General features: G+C 38.0%; 1 protein-coding gene across 1 annotated transcript in view; it reads right to left on the minus strand.

Annotated features, from left to right (window-relative positions):
* Positions 1-1,237: 1,237 nt before the first annotated feature.
* Positions 1,238-27,505, minus strand: part of LOC149267552 (putative ADP-ribosylation factor GTPase-activating protein AGD9) — a 38,583-nt gene continuing 12,315 nt past the window's right edge. The window contains exons 3-7 of the mRNA XM_089433372.1: positions 26,419-26,875; positions 25,999-26,253; positions 15,285-15,410; positions 14,799-14,900; positions 1,238-1,639 (exon numbers count right to left, since the gene is read on the minus strand). Of these exons, the coding sequence (XP_089289498.1) occupies positions 1,547-1,639; positions 14,799-14,900; positions 15,285-15,410; positions 25,999-26,253; positions 26,419-26,875 (1,033 nt within the window). The 3' untranslated portion in view covers positions 1,238-1,546. The remainder of the gene's footprint in view (positions 1,640-14,798; positions 14,901-15,284; positions 15,411-25,998; positions 26,254-26,418; positions 26,876-27,505) is intronic.

A 27,505-nucleotide genomic window follows, 5' to 3' on the forward strand; every position in this document is an offset into this window, starting at 1 on the left:
AAGAAAACAATATGGGAGATCAAATCATTTAAATATGAATAGCTACCGATCAAATGGAATATCAAATGCACTTTCATTTTCGCTGGTGTTTGGCAGCACAGATCAAAATGTTTAGTGATTTAAATTGTATTTTCAAGTACATAAATAAATTCAGCATCCTCCAAAAACCAACCATGGGGGGCTCAGATTATGTGGATTTGATTTTCTCAATTTCTGATCAGGCAAAAATAGAGCAAAAAAAAACTACTAGGTCATCTTGTTAAACTACTGGATATTCTATTTTTTTAATTTATGCATTCTCCTTTCATTTAAAAAAGAATACCCTGTAAAAGTTATTCAAGCTGCTGCCAAGTTGCCGGATTTGATTTAATAGATTTTCAGCCATGTAAGTCTGCAAATAGAGTGCCTCGATAAGAATGTGGGGTATGTTTAAGTCTTCCATTCAATATATACAGAATGCCTAATGCCATTCTTCATTGTACTTTGTTATTTGGAATAATGAAGTTCAATTCAGTAGAAAATCCAAAGGAGACTAAGCTCTGTAGAATGCAACAGGAAGCAAGATATCAAATCATTCCCTTCTATAAATAACGATAAAAGAACTTTTACAACAGTACTGTTTATTGTTTTGAATTTAACAAGCCAAGCCTGATATGTCATTAACCAGCTATATACAGCAGATATATAATAGTGCGCGTGCAGTGATAAGTCAACAGAAATCAGCTTAGGAGAGAGTTCAGTGCTGTGCTATCCAACATAAAGCACAACCATTGTTACTATGAAAGATTAAATATTGTAGTGAGTAATATACAAACTTTATTGTTAAAACCCACCACAACAAAAAATCTTCTTAGTCTGTTGTGTTAGCGTGGAAACAAGAGCCAAACGATTAAGCCTAGGCGTATAAACATTTAGAGTTAGAGAAACATATTAAAATTGTTATATCAAAATCTGCTCATGAAATTCGGAAATTTTCCACCAATACTAACTGGAAATTGACTAGACATTTTCCAATCCCTATTCATGTCTATTGTACAAGAAAGATAAACAAGTATCCTCAATATCAATGGAATACACTACGCATTGGTGATAATACATATGCCGCAATTATCATGGTACTATTTAGAAATGAGATATAATGTTAACCAATTCTGCAAATTCTGCTACTGTATAAACTTTATCCTTGAGAAAACCACGGTATGTTGTTGCAAAAATAGCCACCAATTAGAACCGCAACTGAACAGTGAAAAACATATATTGCACGATAATGTAACAACTTCTACATAAAACGAGGCCTTACAGCACCGTTGACGCTATCCAAAGCAGCAAGTTGAAAGTGCAGAAATTATTCTCTCTGAAAAGAATGAATAAATAAACCAACATTTTGAAAATTTCTAGATGCCAACTTAAGAATCTCCCGGCCAACCAGTACAACAAATAAAACAAAGAATGAAAATAGCATAGCCCAAGACTGACTACTTATCACAAACTTGCATTAATGGTCACACCCAGAAATCTCGAAATATGTTGATCATACGATGCTACCCTAAAAATCTGCAATAAAGCTCGAAGCAAATGAAGATAGCTTCTTCCCAGTTTCACCAGCTATGTTCTTTAGGGTTGATAAGTCCTGAGATGCCTGACAAAATGGATATTGAACAGTCAGCGTCACTAACTATATAGAATGTACAAAAAAAAGTACTTCGTATTTAAAAAAATATAGTTTTATCTACCTCAAATTACATTCTTTCATTATTGCTAGATATTGCTTTTTTGAGCTCCACACTTGTTTCTAAAAATACTAAGAAAAACCTCTCCTTGAAACATAGATAACTAAAGTTTTGTTTCATACAATTCTCTCTTATTTCAATCTCTTTAAATCGATAAAGTGTATTAAGGGACCAAAACTTTCTAACATCGTACTAATAGAAAACCAAAATGCAATTTAGCAACCTCTCAAACATGCTTCAGATCACAGCAATGAAATCTTAAATAACATTATGGAAGACGCATTTGACGTCTAATAAGGTGATTCAATCTCCTGCAAATAAGCTTGTGACAGCTGTTTTCCGTGAACAGATGGATGTTTTCCATTTTACAGCTTCTTGTATGATCGAATATTAAACTGACCCACAGGGCCTTCAAATATGTAACCGATTGACTCGTGTTCCCCATTAGGTTGAGAAAGGACTACAGAAATATTCCATTTTATAAGGATCTGAGCATGCTACAATGGTTAAACATTTTATGAATAACAGAAAAAACATGGTCTTTTGGTCCAACATGCCAACCTAATCCCAGACAAATTGGAGCTAATTTGCAATGCTCATTGTGGCATACCAAGAATAGCTTGTTGCTTCAGCGTTCCAATAGACGATCCTTTTCCCCCCGCCCCCAAGTATACACGGCCGGAATGCGTCCCATATGGATCCTTGGGCGATCTGAAAATCAGATCCACGGTTCTGCTGTTTTGAGGCGATCCTGGATATCTGGAACCGCACAGGCCCAACCCGCGGTTCTGGATTCCCAAACCACAGATCCAGAAAAGGATCCGCCACAGATACGTGAAGGTTCCAGCATGAATCCGCGCAAATTGCGAGCAGTTCCGGAGGGAGACAAGTGGTTCTGCAGGGGCCCAATTTCTTAAAAAAAAAAAAAAAAAACCTTTGAATTAAGTTGAGTTGGGGCTTCCTGAACACTCCCAAGGTGCTCCCTTGATGCTTCTTAGATGCTCCCTCATGGTAATGTTAAATTCTTAAAGTAAAAGTAACATTCTCCTTTATATTTTGTCACTTTTACTTTATATGAAAAATAGAATTTCATATCCTATTCAAAATTCAGCAAACTTAACAGCTTTCAAGAATTCTGAATCAATGGGATTGTGGCATTTCATTAGATTATGAGGGTATGTGATTGGCATTTAATCAAGAGCACCAAGCCCTATATGCACCCTAGTGTTGGTAGTGTTAATTGTTGAACTCCTTTGTCATGACTTTAAATCAAGTCAATATGTATACGATTGATCAAGCATATTAAGTTTTCTCTCCCATATTTCAAGGCTTGGATTAGGTAGTTTGATCAAAATTGGGCAATGTTGACTAATATCCCTAGGCAAAGGCTAGACAAGAGGAGAAGAATCTAGATTCTAGATGGTTGATGCTCGGATAATTAATCATTGATGTACAATGGATGCCATATTTATCTTGATTTATGTACAAATATGCATGTTTTCATATCCTCTCCAACTAGCATGGTATTTTGGATTTTTTTAATATAAATGCAAAAAATTAATATATTATATATATATATATAGTAGACGCTTCACTTCCTAGATTTTTTGAACATGACGCTTCCGATGCTTCGCTTCCAAAAAATGTCCCCGCTTTGTGCAACATTGAACAATATATTCTTGAACAGGTGTCCCAACAAAGCAATGATGGGAGTCAACATTGAACAATATATTCTTGAAAAGGTGTCCCAACAAAGCAATGATGGAAGTCAACATCTGAGGAGGCTTGGATTGGTGTGAAACCAAAAGTAAACCATTTAAAAATCTTTCATTCAGTTGTTTATAACGTCACCACAAAAAATTGTGGTTTGTTGGGTATGCCGACAAAAGGAAAGAATAAGTTTATGGATCCTTGCAGAAATGAGGTTGTTGTCAAGCAAGGATGTTAGAATCAATGAAAATATTGATCTGAATCAAAATGAGGATCACTGGTTTCAGGATGACAAATCAACAAACCTGCAAGTGCAGACGGTTGAGCAATTATTTTCCATTGTTGTGCAGGTAGCACAAGAACAAAAACTCCCACAATCCATTGATTTAGGAGGTGGAAGGCTTGAAAATATGACAAAAATAGAGCTCCCATAGTGCATTGATGGAGGCAAAGGTGAAAGGATTGAACATGTGAAGAAAGGTCGAACACCAGGGGGTCCGGATGTATATAAAATAGTCCCGTCTATGGAAAAACAAGATGATTCGTGGATAGATGTAAAGAGATCACACATCACACAGGAGATGCAGGTTTCAGGTCCATAGACAAGATGATTCGTGGATAGATGTAAAGAGATCACACATCACACAGGAGATGCAGGTTTCAGGTGTGGACGGGGCTCTTTACAGATTATTGCAAGCTTTAGAGGCTTGGTTCATGATTTTTGTAACATTTTGGTACCTACGTGTGGAAGAGGATAACTTCAAATTGAAATCAACTACGACATCCATGGTAGATGAACTGAAGTATTCGGTGAACATTGACTCTCATCCTGCTAAAAGGTCAATGCTTCATCAAGTGGTTCGCGAGGTGCTTTACACTAAATCCACCATGCCAGTTACATGCCATGCATTCGACATTTACTCGTTTGGTGACAGCTTCAATAGCTGCTTTTTGGAGTACATTTAAGAATTTCACTGTAGAAACCTTAACACGTTATTTGCATTCTATGAGAAACTCGTTCTCCATATGGCCATTAAGGGAGAAGGTTAGAGTTAGCATATAATAAATTTATAATGTATTTTAGGTCAGCAGCATGTCATGTCTATTATTCCTTCTTTCTTTTTCTTTCCATTTCAGGTCATAGGAAATTAGTAAGGCTTCTTCTACTGTTTCTTTGGTGGAAGTAGGGGGGGAAGAGTACTGCTCCACATCAACATATCCCATAGGGTGAGAGCATGTAGAATTGCCATGATAAAGAAAAAGTTGCATGTCATGTCTTCTATTCCTTCTTTCTCTTTCCTTTCATTTTCAAGAAATAGGAAAGTAGAAAGGCTTCTTCTACAGTTTCTTTGGTGGAAGTAGGGTGGGAAGAGTTCTAGTCCACATCGACACATCCCATAGGGTGAGAGATGTGTTCCCCACACTTCCCCAAGGGACATCTTTAAAGAAGTCATCAAGGACCTCACAAACAACAACAAAAAGATACTTTTATTATTTTGCTCAAAAGCGAGGTGACAGTATCACTCCCCTGCCCTTGCATTTTCTTATTTACATAACCCTCCCATGCCCTAACTTTTGCTATTTTTATCGACCTCATATTAAGGAGATTGAAGTTAGGTTATGGTGAACAACAAGCTTTGAAAGACAGAAAAGTTTGAATAGGCGCCAGTTGTCTTCACATTTCTGTAGACAGTGTTAATAGTTCCTAACTTCCTGTGGCACATGGATGTAGAGGACCAAGCAAACGTTGATTGAGCATGACTAGTGACTTGAGCCTTGTTTCATCATTTTTTGGGTTATATTTTGCTGTGATAGTGTTGACACTTCAATGTTTAGACAATGATGGAAGTAATTATATATGTTTTATGGTATTTCATTTTAATTTAAACAATGTAGAATTGATAATGACAAATACAATCATTCTCTTATTTTGAATACCAATTTGCAATGTAATTGCTAATGAGATCAAGCATATTTTGCTTTAATACCAATCTCCAATGTCCCTGCATCCCAAACACTCGTTGGAACATTGCAAGGGATCGTCAATTAGTTTCATAGAACATGTGTAGTTGTACATTGCTCATGAAGGCTAGAGGGCCCTCTTTTCACTAATATACAAACTTTCATGATCTATAAAATAACTAGTTTTGCTAAAGCTTCTAGGGATTATGTCAAGGACACCAACCTCACCTATTGTGTTCCCTAAAATCTGGGGGGGAGATCTCTCCACACTTCCTCAATACATGTCCCCGCGTCCCAAAAAACTTGTTGGAACATTTCAAGGGGTCGTTGATTAATTTTATAGAACTTTGCTCACAAAGGTTAGAGGGCCTTGCTTTCACTAATATACCAGTATAGATCCATCTTAACTCTAAATCTATCAAGCACCAAGAAGGCTAGAGGGCCTTGATTTCACTAATATACCAGTATAAATCCATCTTAACTCTAGATCTATCAAGCACCAAGAAGGATCAAAACCCTTGCAAACCTCTTTTAGAGTGCAAAACTTGAAAAAAGGTTTGCACTCCAAGAGATCGGATCCCTCTTGGAGGTTGATAGATCAAAAGATAAGATGGATCTATACTAGTTACACACACACCATGTATCAACTCCATGGAATGAATTACACATCTCCTTTATTTTGAGCAACACACCAATAAGATGTTTCAGCAATAAAATTCTTCATGAGATTGTAATTTTTAATTGTTTAAATTGCATTTTTGAATGCTCAAATCAATTCAACCCCCTTGAAAGCCCCCTTGACCACATGGATTGTATAGACTACACAACTTAAACTTGCAATTCCAACAAATCCTTATGGATTTTGGACAAAATTCACCAAAAAATATACTTGAAAGAGTGCCAAAACATAGAAGTGTGAAACTACCTGAAATGTTTTAACCATAAGAATTTATTTTTCAATTGCTTTATATAATATATACATAGTGGACATTGAATTATCCTACTTAACATGGGCATTGAAATATCTTATTTGTGGCCCACATTATTTAGCAGTGTTGCAATTCTCTTTGTGTCACCAGTAATGCCCGCTCATGGTTGCCATGCTTGCAATTCTTATAATTGTTGTGCATTCTCTGACAAGCCTGACCCTTGCTCCATATTGGTTTTCTCAGAGATGGAGAGTATGTATCTCCATTCATCTCTCGATTGGCACTCTTCAGTCCCTTGTCTTTGCATGGTGGCTCAGGGGCTTACTTTGCCCCAAAAGACTCACATTAATTGTTTGCATCTCAAGCCAAGCTCTATGCTTTCTTTTCGTTCGTAGGCTTCCTTGATCAAGCTTCAAACTTGCATTTTCTCTCTCTTGGATTATTAGTGGTCATTCTCTTATAGCTCTGAAATGGGCTCCATATCAGTGGTAATCGGTATCACCGGAATCGAAGGCATGTGGCTTGCAATATTCAAAGGCTTGTCAGCGTGGTTTCTAAGTGTCACTTGGCCCCGGCTACACTTCCAGAGGCCCCTTCAGTAGTTTGATCCTCTTAATTAGACTTTGGTTTGTTCCTTACTGGCGAGGGACATCTCGATGGCTACGCATTGAGGAAGGTGGTGGAAGGCTCAGATTAATGAGCATTGGATATTGAGCTATGGTTTGCGAGCATATGCAATCTATAGCTCGCAAGCTACAAGTGCTCATGGTCTAACGAAGGAGCCTCTCGACATGGCTCAAATGTTGTTGCACCAAGTGTGGAACCTCCAGGCTCCAGTTGTTGACTATTGGTTCCAGAACTTCAATTTGCAAGTGTCTACAGTTCACGTCTCAAGGCTTTTTGTAGCTCATTGTCCGTCGAAGATACCACTTTGTGTGGCTTATCGTATCAGTATGTGGCACAATGCGTGGAACATCCAGGTCATTATGGAGTGATAATTCAAGTTTTAAATTGTTCCTAGGTGGTTTTTTTCGTGTAGTTGGCTATGGTGAATTTCTTGTTTAGTTGGCATAGCCTTGTAGTTGGTTATGGAAAGTTTCCTAGGTGGTTTAAATTTTGTGTAGTTGGTTATGGAAAGTTTCTTTTTCAGTTGGCATAGCTCTGTAGAATAGAGCCTTTGTATCTACAGTCATTTGGAACTCCTGGTGGATTTGGGCAATGCTTTCTTTTTATTTGTTGAACTAATTAAGAACGGCACATGTCATCTCAAGCTTCTCAATTTGTGCTACTGGGTTGGTTTCCCAAAAAGAAGGCCAGTAGCAAAGAGAACTATCACTTGTAATGCTCTATTTCGATAATAAAATGTCGAACCTTACACAAAAAATATATTTTTAAATACACATAAATATTACTTGGTTAAATTTTCATGCGATGAGAACTTTCATGCACCATTGGCTGTCATACACCAACCCCTTCTTGCCTCGCTAGTTCATGATTTCCCCATATTATTATCTGGATAGGCTCACCTTGGTCACGACAGGAGGCTGCGTCATGGCTCGCTAGCATCCTTATTTAGGCACCCCTCTAATCCTTGTGAGTAGTTTTGCAATTCTGTCTAATCAGTGATGCCCACTCATGGTCGCCATGCTTACATTTCTTATAATTGTTGTGCATCCTCTGACGAGCCCGACCCTTGGTCTTTATTGGTTTTTGTTAAAATTGGCAACTAGGGCCAAACTCCACCTTGGACAACTCATATGATGGAGATGATATTTTTATTAGATTCCTCTTTCTGAGAGGTGTGGGATTGATCTAAAGATGATCTCATTCTGACAAGCAGAAATGGAATTATGAATTTATTTCTTCTATGGACAAATTGTCAAGGTCGGCCAAAGTCTAATGTAGGCTCATAAAACCCAATAGACGTGTCTCTTCGCCCTCAACGTTGTGTATAAATAGAAGAGGCATTTTCCTCATTTGAACACACCTCAACAAACATCTTTCTCTCTCCTCTCCTCATTGGTTCATACAGCAAAGGAGCAGCGCTTCTTCATGCATTGACTTGGGTTGACCAAAAATTTCAGGGTGAAATTTCAGGACTGTTTTTGGGCCATCTGCAGCAACATTGACCGAGGGCCAAACCTCCACCTTTGATTGTGTTTTTCAGGCAGAAAGTCTGATTTCTTTAGGCCGCATCACCTGGCATAGAAATCGAGGTATTTGCAGTTGTTTGAACTGCATTGACCGCAAGGTTGACAATCTGTTGACCGGGTTTGACCACGAATTTCAGGACTGTTTTGGGCTAATTTGGGTTGTCTTTGGAGGCCGAGTTGACTAGGTTTGACCGAGCTCATTTGAAGGAGTTTTTACGCTGGCTTGACCAGCGTTGACTTTCTAGTTAGGGCATCATGTTGATTGTTGTTTGACTTGACTGTTTTGACAGTGTTTGGGCAAGGAAATTTTGGATGATGTACTCTCTCTGCTGAACTTTTGAAGAATAATAAGAAGATTTGATCAAAGGGTTTTTCCCTGGCATCCACCAAATATTGTGTCCTCTTGTCTTGGCTTGTCTTCTGCTTATTGTTTATGTTCTATCTACATTTACTATCAATGTTAATGTGATTGCTTATCTAGAAATTGATATTGGGCTAATAAGAAAAATTGAAATATATTGCTCTAAAGCATAAAACATACCATTGTTATCTAAAATTAACATGGTATCAGCGCTGAGGTGAAGACAAAGCCCAAGCAAGATTGAGAAAAGCAATCACTAAGATTTGTTGGATGAGAACAAGATTCAATGGCCTCCTCATCTTACTTCAAATTTGACGACAAGCTCAATGATAAGTCTAATTATCATTCATGGAAGATGTCTCTTAACTTTGGAAGAGCATGATGCTATGGACTATGTGCAGGGAAAGATTGTTGAACCTCTTTCAAATGCATCGGCTACTGTTAAGACAAAGTACAAAAAAAGGTGAAGTCAAATCTAAGAAGATCATCAGGGATTCTATTCATAAGCATTTAGTTGCTTACATCTCCGATTTGGGCACATCTAAGGAGATGTATGACAAGTTGGTTAGCATGTTTAATGCTAGCAATGCAAACAAAGTCCTCTGTCGCAAGAACAAGTTGAAGGACATAAAGAAGGGAAGAGGAGAAGATATCCAATCCTACTTCATGAGGATCACCGAAATAAAAAATGATCTTCTATCAATTGGAGAAGTTATAGCTGACAGGGAGCCCACTCTCATTGCCCTTGGAGGTCTCCCTCGTGAATGGGATGTGTTCAATACTACTATCCTCAACAATGACTGGATTCTAGGTTTTGATGGATTGTTGACTAGATGTATTCAAGAAGAAACAAGGATGATAGAGAGAGACATGCATTCAAATAGGAATTATCCTATTGCATTCTCTGTTCATGCTAAAAAGAAGAACAATGCAGGTCCAAAGAAGCAATGTCAAGGAAGACCGGAATTCAAAGATGGTAGATGCTTCATTTGTAACAGGTTTGGCCACTATGCTAGGGAGTGTCCTAATAAAATGGATACACCTCGGGATGATGACAACAATAACTGCAACAATTTCAGGGGAAACAACAATAAAAGAAATGGCAGGTTCAACAACAAAGGAAAAATGAATGCTCCCGCCACTCAACATGGAAATGGTCGACCTCCCAAAAGATCAAGAAACTCCAGATATGATGAATCTAATGTTGTAGATAACAAGCAAAAAGAATTTTATCCTATATCTACCCTCTCTACTGCCTCCCCTCTAGATACCTTGGGAAATTGGTTGATTGATAGTGGTGCCTCAAGGCATTTCACTGGGTATAAGGAAGCTCTTTCATATCTGATAGAAAAGGATACAAATTTGGAAATCATTCTTGGAGACAATGCCACCTATCCCGTGAAAGGAGTTGGGAATGTTACCCTTCAATTGAATCAATGTAACATCATTCATCTACAAGTACTATATGTACCCGATCTAAAGAAGAACCTGGTATTTATCTCGGCGATGGAGGACAAAGGATTCAAGGTGGCATTCATTGATGGAAAGGTACGTGTTTGGAAAAGAAATTTCAAAGAAGCATTTACTCTTGGATTCAAGGTTTATAGCCTATATCAAGTTGGAGGAATTCCACTATGAGCTATGTCTTGCGACACATCTCTTCAATTTGAAATATGGCACCGAAGGTTTACTCATCTTCACCATAAATCCCTAACCGATGCAAGGAAGATGGTGACAGGTATGCCCGAATTTAAAGTAGAACATGAAGGTGTTTGTCAGGGATGTGCCAAAGGAAAACATATAAGGGAACCATCCCCCTCAAGTGATAGCAAGACTATCGATATTTTGCAACTGGTTCATTCTGATCTATCTGGTATGTTGCCCATGACATCTTTGGGAGGATATTTATATTATGTTATCTTTGTAGATGACTTCTCTCGCACAACTTGGATTTATTTCTTGAAGAAGAAGGACGAAGTGTTCACATGGTTCCGCTTTTTCAAAGCCTTGGTCGAAAATCAAACAAGGAAGAAGATCAAAATATTGAGGACCGATAATGGAACCGAATATGAATCCAATGAGTTCAATGACTATTATAGAGAAGTTGGCATTAAGAGGGAGACTACTACCGCATATAATCTTGAGCAAAATGGAGTTGTTGAAAGAAAGAATTGTTCCATTATAGAAGCCACTCGTGCCATGCTTCATGATCAAAGCCTTCCGAAGATCCTATGGGGAGACGCTGCCAAAACTGCCATGTATATTCAAAATAGATGCCATCATCAAGCATTGGACTCCAAAACTCCCAAAGAAGTTTTCGCCAATAAGAAACTTGATGTTTCCTACTTTAGAAATTTGGTAGCCCTGTGTATTTTCATGTGTCGAAAGAAAAGAAAAGCAAATTGGATGCATCTAGGAAGAAAGGAACATTTATGGGCTACAGTGAAACTTCAAAGGCATGTAGAATCTATGTGTCTGGTCAAAGAGAGGTGGAAATAAGTCATGATGTCACCTTCGATGAAGATGTTGCCCTTGGGAAGATTAGGAACCTTCCTATTCCAAGGAAGGACAAAGAAACCAGGAAGAACTGCAGGATGAGTCGATGCCCGATGTTGAAGGACCCATGGATTCCATTGATCCACCTCCCCATGAGCCCTCCTCCTCAAAAAGAGGACCCTCATGGCTTAGAGACACTCTCGCAGACACCGAGAGACATATTGCACCAAGGGGGACATTTCGTGAAAGTAAGAAGCCGAATAGCTACCAAGGGTACTTAGCTGCCATGAGCACCATTGTTCTAACTGAGCCTTGCACATTCGAAGAAGTTGTGAAGCACCAAGTTTGGAAGGATGCTATGAACGAAGAGAATGAGTCGATTATGAAGAATGACGTCTAGGATGTGGTCCCTAGGGCCTAGACCCAAGGACAAATCTATTGTCACTTTGAAATGGCCCTAGAAGATTAAGCATGGAGCTGATGGAAGGCCTAAAAAGTTCAAGGCCATGTTTGTTGCTCGAGGCTTCTCTCAAAAGGAAGATGTGGACTATGACAAGATATTTGCACCAGTTGCCCGATATACCACCATTTGTTTAATCATTGCCCTTGCTGCCTCTCAAGGATGGAATTTACATCAAATGGATGTCAAGACCACCTTCTTGCATGGTTCACTTAAGGAGGAAGTCAATGTAGAACAACCCAAGGGGTTCAAAGTTCTAGATCGAAAGACACATGTATGCAGGTTGAAGAAAGCCCTCTATGGGTTGAAGTAAGCTCCCCGGGCTTGGTATGAGATGATCGACAGTCATATGATAGCTGGGATTTACAAGAAGTGAAGTTGAACCGAACCTTTATTTCAAAGTTGAAAATGATAGACCTCTCATCTTGGTACTTTGTGTGGGTGATCTCTTTCTGACAGGTGTAGACCCTCTTATTTATCAATGCAAGAGAGAGTTGGCTTCTGAATTTGAGATGAAGGACCTAGGATTGATGCACTACTTCCTAGGCTTGGAGGTCTGGCACAATCCAGGTGAGATTTTCCTTTCCCAAGGAAAATACATTGTGAAGCTACTTGAAAGATTTAGGATGGTGGATTGTAGTTTGTAACTACTCCGATGGAACTTAACTTCAAGAAATTATGCAGAAGTGTCGCTGGGCCCAATTTGGGAAATACTTTTGAGTATCGTCAACTCGTGGGGGGCCTGATGTTCTTGGTGAACATATGCTTTGCAATGAATACATTGAGTCAATTTATGGTCGAGCCTCATCACATACATTCGGTAAAGTTACATTCTAATTTAAAAGTGACTTTATGAGTGGTAAAGTTACATTCTAATTTAAAGGTGACTTTATTAAACTCAATGAAGAATTAGAAAATAAAAAGTGACTATGGAAATAAAAGGCTAAGTGGATCTTTATTTAAGTGGATGAATTAAAAAATAAAAAGTGAGAATTAAATGCACATTTATTCTCATCCCTAGATCTAAATGAATCTCAGCCATTAGATCTTAGGGTAACCCAAGAGGTCATTATAGAATAAAAGGAGAAGAGGAGGAAAATATCATTCATTCTTTCATGAGCATTTGCGAGAAAGAGAAGAGAGAGCAAGGAGAAAATTTATGAGCAGTGAGGAAGTGAAGGAGAGCAGCAAGAAGACATTTCAGCAAATATGGGCAGCAGCATTTATTGGCACACATCCCAAAGCAAAACCATACAGATGGAGAAAGGCACAAATATCGAGGAAGAGAGGCAGCACAGAAATCAAGGAAGAGGGACAGCAGCAAGGGCACGAATTTCAAGGCAGATTTGGGCACGAATTTCTGAATTCCATAGTTTGTACAAGTTCTGAGCACATTTTTCGAGGCTGTCCGTACAGCATTTAATGATGTTTATTGTTGGAAAATTTCTGTTTTAGCTGTTTGCTGATTGGCATGATTTTCGAGGCAAAGTTCAAGCACAAAAATCAAGATAAGTTGTAATTTGTGAGGCTTAGACGTAGTGTCCAGACTCCAAACAATTACATCAGGACTTTCATAGAACTCGAAAAGGTGGGATCCGTATGCAAGATCAATATAAACCTTTGACTTGGATAGGTGATAGGTTGTTTTAATTCCTTTTCTTTAAAGAAATAGATTGGCAAGCACTGTTTCACATATGGGAAATCCGTCAGCAAAGACTCAAGTGGTTGCATTGGAGAACAGTAAATCAAACTTAGAGGCTGCCAACAATGGACAAACAAGCCTTCGAGTACTCAAATAATTTCCTAAACATTTTCTTCAAAATAAAGATGCTTTAGATGTTGATGTCAGACAAAGACTCAAGAAAGTGGTTGCATTGGAGAACAGTAAATCGAACTTAGAGGCTGCCAACAATGGACAAACAAGCCTTCGAGTACTCAATTAATTTCCTAAACATTTTCTTCAACATAAAGATGCTTTAGATGTTGATGTGGCACTGTTTACGTCACGACACATATACACAAAGGGCAGGGCATTAATTTCTAATAATTCCTAACAAATTTCAAAGTAGAAATAGATGAAAGAAAAAGCACACAGCATCAGGATTTTCTAAACCGAAGTGTCTCATTTCTTAATAATATCACATTTTTGTAGCAGAAAATCGTGACAAATTGAGACTAGACAACAAATAGATCTTTGTTTTTTAATGAATCTAACTTGTCATGATGAGCACAAAAATCAATCTAATGCTAAAAAAGCTGTTAATATTATAATTTGAAAATAGAGTTCATCATTTATAGAACCTTTATCTTGACTAATTCCAGTTCATGCCAAATGTGCGCATGTCTTATTTCATCAAAAATTGTCTAAATTTCTAATTTTTATCATCTGCATAAAGATGTTTTAGACACTGTCCCATTTCTAAAATAGCAGAATTGTTTTAGCCTTGAAAATATGGGAAAACATGCAAGAACCCAAAAGAACCTTAAGTGTGAGAAAAACCCCAAGGCTGGCTCTGTGTTGGATGTCTGTGAAAAAGCTTTTTTGTGAAACAAAATACCTGTGTTGGATATCCATGAAAAAACACTTCAAAGTAAACAATGGATAAGCCTATGTATCACTAGAATGCAACCAGTGAAACCTGAACATACCTTCTAGGAATGCCCCCAAATTTTGGTAAATAGATCAACTAATAAAGTCACGTTCTCTATAAAACCGGGGATGAAGCTAGCAGTTGCTCTAGCACAAATTTAGCATGGATTCATGCATAATATCAAAAGAGAGCCCTACATTACATGTTTGGTATGTTTTATAGAAAGCCTCATGAAATCTATAGTGGTACGCTCTTTCTATGGCTAGTAAAATTCCCAGTTACAAACTTAGTCTGGTTGCTTGAAAGAAATTTACGTAATTCCAAGAATCTCAGTTTGCTGTAGACATTATGTCAAAAATTTAGAAAAAAAGACTACAATACAACATTTTTAAGTTTAAAATTATACCTGCAAGGAAATCCTTGTAATAAGTTCACTTGCTGTCATGTCCAGAGGAGAATCATACTCATCATGTCCAAAAAGCTCGTTGCTTGATATGCCCGATGACCCCTACAACAAGCATTATAACCGATTAACCTAGATGACTGAAGTAAATAACTCACTGAGCAACTTAATTATTTTGTGAGCATGCATTATTCACTAATTATATTGGGGTCCCTTGTCCCACAAACAAGGGGGTCTTATACACTAATTGGTGTCTGGCTTGGCTGTGACCTTAAAATTAGCTAATATAATAATTATAAATTTTTAAACTGAAGTTCCCTAAACCAAAAGGTGACTAAGGATTGCCTTAAGAAGTAAAACCACTATCCACTATTATGAATATTTTCAAGACTGCAACTATGATATTCAACAATAAAACAAGATCAGACAGAAAAGGTAGGCTTTCTCAAAGTTTAAAGGAAGAACAAAAGAAATCAAGGACAAACGTACAGAAAACTTCTGCAAGCGGACATGAGTTTCTGTATCGACTGCATTCTTGTTCTCGCCAAAGAATTGCGAAGATGATATTGACTTGGCATTTGCAAATTTCTGCCTTGCCTCATTACTTTCCTCAACCTGCAGAGAGCAGGTTATATTAGTACATTTAAGAAAGGCATGTAATGATCAAAACTGTTGTCAACCTGTAGAGAGCAGGTTATATTAGTACATTTAAGAAAGGCATGTAATGATCAAAACTGTTGAAGTTTATCAGAAAATAACTAATCTCTAGAAAATCAAAATGACAAAATGACCATCAAAAGGGTAAATGATATTATTATTGACATCCCACAGTATTGTATTTGAGGCAGACTGTGTAATCCCTAGAAAATCAAAATGATAAAATGACCATCAAAAGGGTAAATGATATTATTATTGACATCCCAGAGTATTGTATTTGAGGCAGACTGTGCGACCTTGATAAGGAGTGGAAATTATGCTCTCACAAAGCACACTAAGAAAGGCCCAGTCTTTGTAACTAGTTCATCAATGACAATCATAAGATCATTTACCTTGCTCTCTTGAGTCTTTACCATTCAAATAAATGTTCACTGTTAAATCACAATGAATTTATCAAGTAATGAATATAGTATCTTCTTTAAATGCCTTCTTCAATGCTATCTTTCAAGTCATTTCAAAAAAGCCAGCCTCAAACCAAGCCAATTAAAAGGCTAGTCATATTGACCTTGACAGGGAATAAACAACCTGGAGGCGAGACAATAAAAATGTTTTTACTCACTCACTCCACTAATCCAAGTTGAAAATCATATTGCTCCAAGCAAGATCTAATGCACACCTGCAAAGCCTTTTTCTTCTAGTGTCTGTGATGTAGATAGCCTTGCTACTAATAAGTATATCAGTCACATTACCCTCTAAAAATTCTTCTCTGAGCAGTCTACAATTCATTTTCTTTCAACCTTCAAATAAAGATGAGTTGCTCTAGTCTTTACAAGATAGGCTAAGGGTAAATCATCAAACGTGGATGGGTTACCTTGTGATTTTTATCTAGCACTTTGTGCCATGACTGGCAATGATCCTTTATGGATATGACAAAAGGCCATGGCCACAATCTCAATTGGAAGCAAATCAACGCAGGACTCATTAAGTTGATTACTAAAAGGATGCAAAAGACAAAAGTAAGTAGTTAATAACCTAAGACTAATTAATGTGTCTTACAAGGTGTTTACAAACACTTTTGAAACCCACATCAAAAAATGGTTTTATTATCAAGTCTACAACCATACATTTCTCACACTCAATTTTAACATGTCTCGTAACAATTTATAGCATCTCTAAGTAGTTAAGGTAACCAAAACATCTATAAGTTACATTGGTAACATGTCACTAAATATAAAGCAACCATCATACAAAATTCTATTACTCTTAAGTATTATTCTAGAATGAATACTCCAACATCCACCCACCTCCTGTTAAAAAGAAAAGAATATTTCTCAAATTTTACAACAGTCAATATAAGTCAAGAATTTTGCAAAGAAGTAATACAAGATAACTAAAAATTTGATAATAAATTGAAAAATCCTGATTGCTAGTTACTCTTTTCCTCCAGCATACCTAGAAATTATAGAGGTGACCCATCATGTTATCTTCACCCTCATAAAGGTCAAATTTTGCAAATTCCACTGAATTCCCTAGACAATCATTCATTTCAAAGAGCCATAACTTTTAGCTCAAAAGTCCAAATGAGCATGCTTATAACCATTGGAAAGCTAACTCAAAGGAGAACATGATAGAAGGTTTAAGTTCTCAAAAATATGCATCTGGTTGTCTCAGGAAGTGGCAGGAACAAAGCCTCTAAGCTTTAGTGGACAATGCGATGGTCAAATGAGGAAGAGTTCCAAGTAGTTTCAATTTGGGAAACAGAGTTTGAGAAAATAACTAAGGAAGACTGCAGATAATTCACAATGGTGCTTAAATCATGTTATGGAGGTACAAATTGGATGAAGAAAGTAGCATAGTGTGATGGCTAATTAACAGGCTGAATAATTGACCATGGATGGTTTAGAGGACTACCTAGAGAAATGAATACACTCTTGATGAGTGTAGATGTTCAGGTTGAGAGTGTGATAGCAATACTTTTTGACAAAATAGTTAAATATCCTGAATGGAGAAGGTTGATGTTTCTTGCATATTGTATTGTATGAACAATCATGATAAAAGAAAGAACCAAGCGTGATTGATGGTGCCATAAGCCAATATGGATAACAAAAAATGGTTGTGGAAGCTCTTATTAATGGTGATAGATTATTGTATACATCAAGGAAATAGTGACACGTATAAGGGGACTAGAATATACCAGCAAATGAAGATAATGAAGGGATACTGCGTAATGTAGGTTGTAGAGGATACTTGCAAAGGAGTAAGTTATGGAAGCCTTGTTTGGTGGAAGGAATCGACCAAGAAAAAGAAGCAATTTATGAGTTGATATAAATATATGTGTGTGTAAGTGTGTGCGCGCGCTTGGAAGAGTTATATGTTATAAACCAACAACTTATGTGTAAAGAATGTGAAGGAAATAATGAATTTTCACTCACTCAGAAGCAGCTAATGGAGGAACAAACCATTCCATACCATAGAATTGTCTTATAAGACCAAGTTGAAGTTGGTTGAGAATAATCCAATTGAATGGAACAAATTCTAGGGTTAGATAAAGCTTATGATAACTAGAGATAAAGACATGGGATGCCATAAGATAGATGTTTAAGTGACTAATCTTGCACCATTGATGTAAACAATTCCAGCAATGAATGTGAATTGTTGGATGAGAGTGAGGGTAGGGAATGATGAGTACATTTTGAGTGTATAAGGGCAACAAATTGAAGTAGGACACAACAACTGTCGTCACTTCTATAAAGAAGTATTAAAAGGGCACATGAAATAAGAAGTGTATTTATCCTTGGTATATAGCTGCCAAGTAAATTGGACTTTAAACAAGTTCATAAGAAACTGAAGCGATAATATTGCAACATTATAGTGTGCTGAAGATGTTGAAAAATAAATTAATGTTGGGATAAGATTGGCCAAGGAAAGAAGTGCAATGAATAAAGCTTATATTGCTACCATGGGCTGTAAATGAGGAAAGGTCAAGTTGGGCTTGACTGGAATTTTCAAGAAAAGGAAGAAACGATTGACTAGAGAGCAGATTATAAAGACGACTCAAAACAAGAGCAAAGGAGTGTTGACATAGTCAAATGGGACATAAGGGCATCCAAAGACAGCAAAGGAAGCTGCCCAAAGCAGCAGAGGACATTGCAACAATGTCATAGAATGTGAATACAATAGTTGGAATGCATATAAACTAGTGGGCATGTTGAGAAATAATGCACATTGCATGGTGCATATATGTTGATGATGCATATAGATATCGATTAAGATTAGCATGTTGTTACAGAACATAAGTATGGCATGATTATTCAATATGACTGACGTAATTGTGTAACTAGAAATGGTGTTAGCAGGATTGAAGATGTTGGTGATACTGTTGTATATGATAACCAGCCTCATGAAGAAGAACAAGGATAAAAAAAATGTTGATCAAGAAAATGGTGAAAGAAGTATGTGGCCTTCCATAAGGCACCAATTGATCAGGTAACATTGGAGATGAGGATGGAAATCGTGTAGGTATCCGAGGGGTCAAGGTACAGGTAACAGAAATACAATTAAATGGCATACTTGACCCCTATAGTATCTCTGACATAGTTATTGCAACTAAAGTCGTTTAAAAATTCAGGTTCATGTGTTCTCAACAGGACATGGCACACTTTTGGTATCTAAAGAGTTGCACTGGGGCTATTTGAACTATCGTTGAGGATGTGGTTTGGTTGCATGATAAATTTTGACATTCTCAATAAAATTGTAACAGTTTGTATTAAATCCCTCTAACACAAAAATGGTTGGAGCTCTTCAACAAACTCAAAGACTTTGAGTTGTTGATCAATCCACATTTAGTGCAGTATGTCATATGATTCTGAAGGGTTATTAGTTTAGCTCTATGTTGCACTGCCTTTGGGGACGGGGGAAGACAGGGACAGGGGGGTGAGTTTCTGGTACGGCTAGAGTGCACCCCCAAATTTTCCAATGGACAGCAATAATATATATATATATATATATATATATATATATATATATATCATTATTTTAAATTCACCATATGCATAAAGATAAATAATAAATGATAAATACATGATTGCAATAAAATTATAAGACAATGAACTAGCTAAGAAATCCAAAATTAATATTAATAATTACAAAACAAATACATAATCTCAAATCTAAAATTCAAATTCAAGTTGAAGCTTTTAGTTTTGAACCAATCCCTTTGCACAAAAAAACTGAAAAATGCTACTAATTAGATATAAAATTGTGAGTTGCATAAACTCGAGCAATTTCGGCTTCTGTTCATGTGAACAAATGCATGGCATGAAGTGTATTTTCTGTGTTCCCCTTCTGTTTTTGGCATTTGCAAAATCAAAAAGACAATTTGAGTTGTCAGATATATATCGGCGGGGTAAAGAATCAAGATAGATTTCGGAAGACAATGTCCCTCATTAAATGAATGTGTGCCATGTGATGTAGTGGGGTGGATGCATTTTGTTGAGAAACATGGCACATTAAAAGCATAGCAGAGCCGCCTAATGTAACTTGTGTATTGTACTTGTGGCCACCGCTTCATTTTGATTCTTCAAATGTTCCCCGAGATTTCAGGTTACAAATTCAGTCCTCTCTAAACGATGTCTTGTGGATGAATGGAAAGGGTGAGTCCCCTTAGGAGCCAGCGTTACACCTATTCAAAAAGTACATAGGCCCTCTTCGGGGCCTAACCAGGAACAATGGAACGGTACCCGAAAAGTCCCCACAACCTGCCCGAGACGAATTGGCAACAACTTGGACGTCCCCAATTCCCTGATGACGTCCCCGAAAGATTGGGACATTCCCAACCCCTGTAAAAGTTCCCAGAATGTCAGAATGTCGGGTACGAGGGATTTTTTGGCAAGGGTGTGTCCCCGTGCAACATAGGGTTAAATCAAATTGAGTGTCCATGGACCTCACTGTAAGGATCATAAATGGTCTTATGGGTTATAGTTTTCGGGGTTACTCTGAAAGTTCTTAAACCATGCCTAGGGGTGCTTCATGTGATGTGAGGTGTGTGGTGTATGGATAACCCTTGGTTGTTCAATGATGGACATACACATTGGAGTTTATTTACTCATTTATTGCTAGATCTCATCATGGTGCTTATGTGGCTTCCTTACTTGGAGCATTAGAGGACCATGGAGCTTGGTTGCTTCATGATGGTCACATGGGGGTTGGTTGCTTGCTCAAGGCAACTTGTTTTGGAGAAGCATTGGCATTTTGGAGGAGAGCATTGAGCCCTAGGTGGCATGGACACACTTGGTTTCTTGCATGGAGACTTCTACTTAAATCAAGGATGCTTGGGTTGAGGGAATAATCATGTAGGTGGGGGTGGATCCAAAGGAACACATGAACTAGAAACACTAAAGCTTGGAGGCTTGGGGAGGTGGAATGTAGGACCCTTCTTAAGGAGCTTACATGCATTGGAATCCTATTTGTTGGATGTCTTCGTCTTGGAGATTGCCATGTGTCACTTGTATAGGGAACACTCCACATGAGAGCATATTGTTGATGCGAGTAGCTCAAGAAAGTACTTATGCACATGTCTAAGTGTCTAGACATGCAAAAGTCAACTAATTGACCCTCGACCTTAGCAATTACTTTTAATTTTTTAAATATTTGACTTTTATAAGGAAAAGTGAGTTGATCTAATGAAATGCAAAAGGTTATTTGCATTAGTGAATTAGATGAATCTCAAGTAATGTTAAGATCTAATCTCAACCATCAATCACTTTGGAGATTAGGGTTGTGGATTAGGTCAATAACTCCACTCAAACTTATAAAATGAAGGCTAGACTAAGGGAGAAGACACATCTTTGAGCACAAGACATAGTGAGATATTTGGATCTCAATGATTCAATGATAAAGGACTTTCATCTAAGTGTGCAAGTTTCAAGGAAGAATGCAAGGGGCAGCAAGGAAGAAGGATCTAGATCAGCCAGCAAGATCCAAGGACATATCTGCAAAGCATTTGATCAACTGGATCATTTCCAAGTTTACTTTTGTATCTATTTTTTTCCTCAGAGGGCCATTATCCTGAGAAGAAAGCCCTTGTCTGCTGTAGATTATTATTAATGAAACAACAAATTTGAAGGGTGAAAAAATCATGTGCATGTGTCCCCACTAGCATATTATTGGCTTCCTTCGGGTCTTATATAAATAGAGGGAGGAGAGAGTTATTTGTTCATACTTGATCTTTTGGATTCATTCATCACATACGTGTATGATAGATGTGAAGAGTGAAGCACACTAGCTTCTCTCTCTTGTGTACTCATTGTATTATCTCTTTGTCTTGGTGCACTACGGTTCTTGGAGAAGTTCAAGGGAAATTCTAAGGTTAGGGTTTCACCCTAGGAAAGAAAAGAAGATAGGGTTTGTGATAAACCCTAGAGGGATAAAGAAGCAATGTATCTTGCAGCTCTTGTGAGAGAAGAAAACTAGGGTTTTTGGAAACAATAGTGCTACTTATTATGCTTATTGAGGAGAAGAGAAAGAGAAATGTTATGTGAGGTAAGGAGGACTTCTCAATGATAATGCTAGCTTGTTGACCATTCTTGTTGGAGTGACCAAATTTGGTTTGGAGTGATTCCTATCTAGAGGAGTTGGTGGTTGGAGTTTTCATGGTTTCCCTAGGTAGGGCTTGAAGAACTTGAGACTCTGCCAGCTTGTGACGAGTTGTGAGTATGTGCATGTACTTCATCTCTTATATACAAATGAAATGTTTCAACTGTCCAATTATTGTGTGCTGGCAGAATGATTTTTGGCTTGTGTTGTCTTTTTAACACGGTAAATTCCATCTTTTGTTCATGTGGATTTGAATTAATATAGGGCTATACATATCTAAAATATAAAAGGGCAGATTTACTGCTGTAAAACCTGCTGTAATAAAGTTATTTTATCTGTTATATGCATGAAAAAGTACATCCTAAGGGCTTTAACTTGTTGCAATTTAAATACACTTGCTTGGTATATTTTCTCTTAAGCTGCCCAATGATTTGTAAGTGAAGTGAAGTATTTGCGGCTGTTTTCTGCTGGAATTTAATATTGCAGATCAACCTTAAGACAGAAAGCTCTCAGGAATTAGATCCAAGAAACCTCTAGTGAGAGGTGAAATGGATTTACAATAAAAGTCATAAATGGAAATTTCTACGATGTGAAGCCATCCATTGACTATCGATCCATGATCCTCAGTGATAAGATTCCACCAAACGATTCAGTAGCAAAATGCCAAAAGAGTCTACATTGCACAATCAAATAAACAAGGTGGATCAAGAGGTCTCATGGCATCTAGAAGTGCCACCCAAGACTCAGGCAGTAGGATAGTTGGCTCTACATAAACAATTTAGTAATAAAGGGTCGACTACATCATGTTGGGCTTATGGACAGATGTTATATTGTTTGTCAAAATCCTAAAATTGTTAAACATGTTATGTAGAACTGCAAAGTTGCTAGACCATTTTGGAAGATGACTCTCTTAAGCTGCCCAATGATTTTACTGAAGTGAAGTGAAGTATTTGCTTCTGTTTTCTGCTGTAATTTAATATTTCAGATCAACCTTAAGACGGAAAGCTCTCAGGAACTAGATCCAAGAAACCTCTAGTGAGAGGTGAAATTTCTGAATCTACAATAAAAGTCATAAATGGAAATTTCTACGATGTGAAGCCATCCATTGACTATCGATCCATGATCCTCAGTGATAAGATTCCACCAAACGATTCAGTAGCAAAATGCCAAAAGAGTCTACATTGCACAATCAAATAACGAGGTGGATCAAGAGGTCTCATGGCATCTAGAAGTGCCACCCAAGACTCAGGCAGTAGGATAGTTGATTCTCCATAAACAGTTTAGTAATAAAGGATCGACTACATCATGTTGGGCTTATGGACAGATGTTATGTTGTTTGTCAAAATCCTAAAATGATTAAGCATGTTATGTAGGACTGCAAAGTTGGTAAAGCATTTTGGAAGATGACCAAACTGGCACGGATATCTTTATTGTGGGCTTGGGAAGTTCTTTTGTTGTGGAGATGTTTTTGTCACACAACTTTTCGAGCAAATACTCAACTCGAGAGGTTTCTAGTATTCTACATGTAGCTCGGATTTGGCTTTCAAAAATTCGATTGGGAATGTCATTCTTAGGAGATATAGATTGATGTCATTGTTGTCCACCAATGTTATCAAATCCGTGGGTCAAGCTTAACTCATTTATCAGACAGAGTCCTTACTATAAGTACAGTCAAACTTGCCTTTGGTAAAATTGACTTGCCATGACCACAGTTGACACGCAATGGGTACTCACTACAACAGTCTATAAAAAGACTAGAAATGGGCCTTGTTTCCTCATTTTCACTTCTAAGTTCAATCTTTTGAAATGTATATTTTATATTATGTACTATTTTTTCCCAAGCTTTTCTCAAGTTTTTCCAAACCTTTTCTCAAGTTGAATCAAACTCTTAACTCTTTGCCTACCTTTTCTCAAGTTGAATCAAACTCTTAACTCTTTTGCCTCGCTTAGTAGTTCACCCCAGTTTACTAACATTGCTGCTAGCAAACTTTTCTCATGTTGTTGACCTTGCCTCTCTTGAAATGCAAAATGGTGTTTTACTGCTTTAAAGCAAGTGAAAAATTTTAAAAGCCTGGTGGGGACCTCTCATAAGGGGAACAACATTTATTTTTAAACCTGCTGATAGGAATCTGGATGTTCCTTGTGGGGTCAAGAAGCTTTACAACAGCTCCCACGACATTCCTACTGGATAGGAGACTTTCAGGGATAGACAGGGGCATTTCCTAGTTACCCCTACCTCCCACGAGACAAAGGAAATGGAGGGGACATGTCCACATGAAACAATTTCCTTACATAATGAACAATTTAGATGAGGTATGGCCATCCCTGTGCAGCCAAGTATCAAAAAAGTAGCTATCAAAGGATAAGAATATAAGGAAACTATACAGAAATTAGACAGCCATGATTACTCAATCACCCATACTAATCTTCACGCTAAAAACTGATGACTGACCTATTGAAATTTGGTGGTTCAAAAGGTATTTCCAATTGGAAAAGCCTTTGGGGCTTTATGGTTTGTTTGCTGGGGTTTGGAACCCAAGGAAAAGCATTTAATATTTTAATTTAATTATAAGTTGGCTTAAGGTGTAAGGGCTAAAAGTGAGGTGTAAGGGTAAAAAGTTACCTAGCCACAGTCTGGAAAAGGAGGCCAAAGAGAGCACAGAAGGATTTGTGGCTAAAGGAGAAGACCGAGTCTGTTAGGGCATCCGTTGGACTGTGTTTTGTGCAGTCGCAGCCAGTGAGAGAAGGCCAAGGTCTGTTTGGTTGAACAGGGCCTGGTTTAGGGACTGTCCAAGATTAGCCGCAGGCTAGAAGGATAGGCTGCAGCCAGGGAGGATGGCCGCAGGTCCTGCGGAGGTCTGTGTAGGTGGGCCAAGTCCTAGAAAAACCTGGCCACATGTGTGTTATGGCAGCTGCAACTCTGTAGATTCTTGTGCAAGGAGGGGCGAGGTCTAGATAATTCAGGCCACGGCTGAAATAGCTAAAAGAAAGATGGCCAAGGAGTTGCTGGGTGAGAAAAGGCTGGCCGCAGGACTGTTAGGACTGACTGCAACGACAACAAGAGAACTGAGACCTCAACAGGGCTAAAGAAGACCTGGTTAAGGCTAGCCACAAGGAGAAAAGGCAGGCCGGGCTCAGCTGGAGGTGACCACAGTCCTGTAGTAGCTGAAAGTAAGCAGGGCATGCCAGGAGGGCTGCCAAGTCACCAGGGAGCTGTCTAAAGGAGGATAAGGGCTGTTACATGAGCTGAAAGGAAATAGCAGGGTTGCTCTGACCTAAAGGGGGCTGGCTGGGCAGTCTGAGGGCAAGAAGTACCCTGTGTGCTACAGCAGGTGGCTGTAGGTTTTGGTGGCAAAGGACAGCCACTAGTCAAGGCAGATGAGAGCTGAAAGGACTCAGCCTCGGCCCAGGTAACTTGTACAAGGGTGTTGTATTTTATTTTGTACATTTCGGCATTGTACAGGGATTGTAAAGGGCCACTATCCTTGGTACAGGAGCCCTGTGGATTTTCTTGTTAATGGACTAATAAGAAAACAAATTTGGACATAAATAGTGTACTGGAGATCGACTTAATTGCTGATATATTCCACTGTGCAAAAGTTTAAAGTTAGACATTTTTAGTGTGTTCATGTTTTTTAACTAAAGCATGGACCAGACCTAGGGTGCATGGAATTCTAACATGACCAATCACCAAGATGAAGAATGGAAATCTAAATCTCAAGATAAAATAGCTAGATAACTTCTGCTAATCCATGAACAATAATAAGAACAGAGCTAAAAATGGTACAAAAGACAATTCCTTTCAAAAGATTTGTAACTCATACCACTAGCAAAAATCCTAATCATGTTTAGAAGCTCATCCTATCGCTTGCTATGGCATATTTAAGTGTATATAATTAGCCCTGATTCCACCATATTAAAAGAAAAATGGATACTTTTCAAGTCATTTTACCTGTGGAGAGCGGCTTGAGCTCTTTTTCTTTTGATTTCCCACACTTAATCCAAAATCATCGAAAAAATTGGCAGCTGCAGGAGGAGGAACATGGCCAGAGATGTTTGCTCCACCATTTGAGTTTGAATTGGAGTTATTCTCCATGTATGTGAACCGAGAAGAGCGAGAGGCATCCTGTACTACTGTAGATGCACTTGAAGGAATGCTAGTAGATGCAGGTTCTTCTGGCTTTTGATCATAAAGATCCTCCTTTGGCTATATTGGCATACAAGTAACAAGCCATGATAATTAGCAACGGGATAAAAATATATATGAGCTATTTTATCATTACTTATTTTTTCAACATGAAAAAAGAACTTAATAGCTGTTCATTTTTGTGAAATTTAGCTTTACCATTGCCTAAAATTTAATAAGACCTACCTTAGTTGTAAGCTTTTTGACACCAAGCCCACCAGTTTTATTTCCAACAATTCTCTTAGCTACCAGTGGTTTTTTAACTGTACTTGCAATAGCTGGAGGTGGAAGACCTACTTCAGCTTTAGAAGGAATTGCTTGAGGTGCATCAATTTCATCGTTGAAGAAAAAATCAGTTGCTAAAGTTGAACTCTTTCCATTAGAGTCTCCATTAGTCACATGGTTCGATTGTGAAGCATCATGCAATAAGGATGGTGTCTGACTTGTTCCATTTGTCAAGCTTCTAGCAACTTCCTTTGCAAGAAGCTGTCTATATAGCTCAGCTGCTCTTGATGTGTATTTCGATTCTATTTTACCTCCATCATTCCAACCATGCTGCTTAAAGAATGTATGTCCTCGGCCATTGCCACCAAAGCTCATGACCTTCAACTGTTCAGGAGTCCATGAGTCCAGGTTTACAGATCTGCCAGCAAAAAATGCAAAGCTAGAAAGTCAAATGAATGATGTACTCATTGAAAGGAAAGTATTTAGATTGTACATTTGCAAAGTAATCTGTTATTATGCCATTCCTGCAATCAGATATGAAGCCTTCATTTTGTATGATCCACAATCACTGTTGATGTATGCAATACACGTCCACATTCTGTAGCATAAGGAGGTGTCAGAGTGATGTGTGCAATAATGAGATCAGCAAAATTTCCATAGGTGAAGATAGTATATTGACGCGTACATGTTAGAACTTGGAAATTAGGAGTTGCCTGCAATTTATGACAGGACTACTGTAAGAAACTAGAGCAGGTTGGTCCCAAATGATTGCAATTCGCTATCTTATGCAGGGAGCATCTGAATGTGTTAAGTCTGTAAGTATTGGTCTTTACTTGGTTTCATCACAATTTTGTAATCCCAAAGATCCTTTTAAGAGATGCTTGCCTGCAGTCAACAGGCTTCTTTCTTGAAATCACTCAACCATCAATTCATTTTATCACGTAGGGTTTGTGCGCTTGTGAATTCTCTGATTATCTACTTAGTATTCTGTGAATCTGCTGCAAGTCTAAGCAGAAGAATGTAGGTCCTATTATTATTACAGATTTAG

The sequence above is a fragment of the Pinus tabuliformis genome, chromosome 6, assembly GCF_031772625.1.
Source record: "Pinus tabuliformis cultivar Carrire ecotype Pingquan chromosome 6, CPIR1, whole genome shotgun sequence".
Lineage (NCBI taxonomy): Eukaryota > Viridiplantae > Streptophyta > Pinopsida > Pinales > Pinaceae > Pinus > Pinus tabuliformis.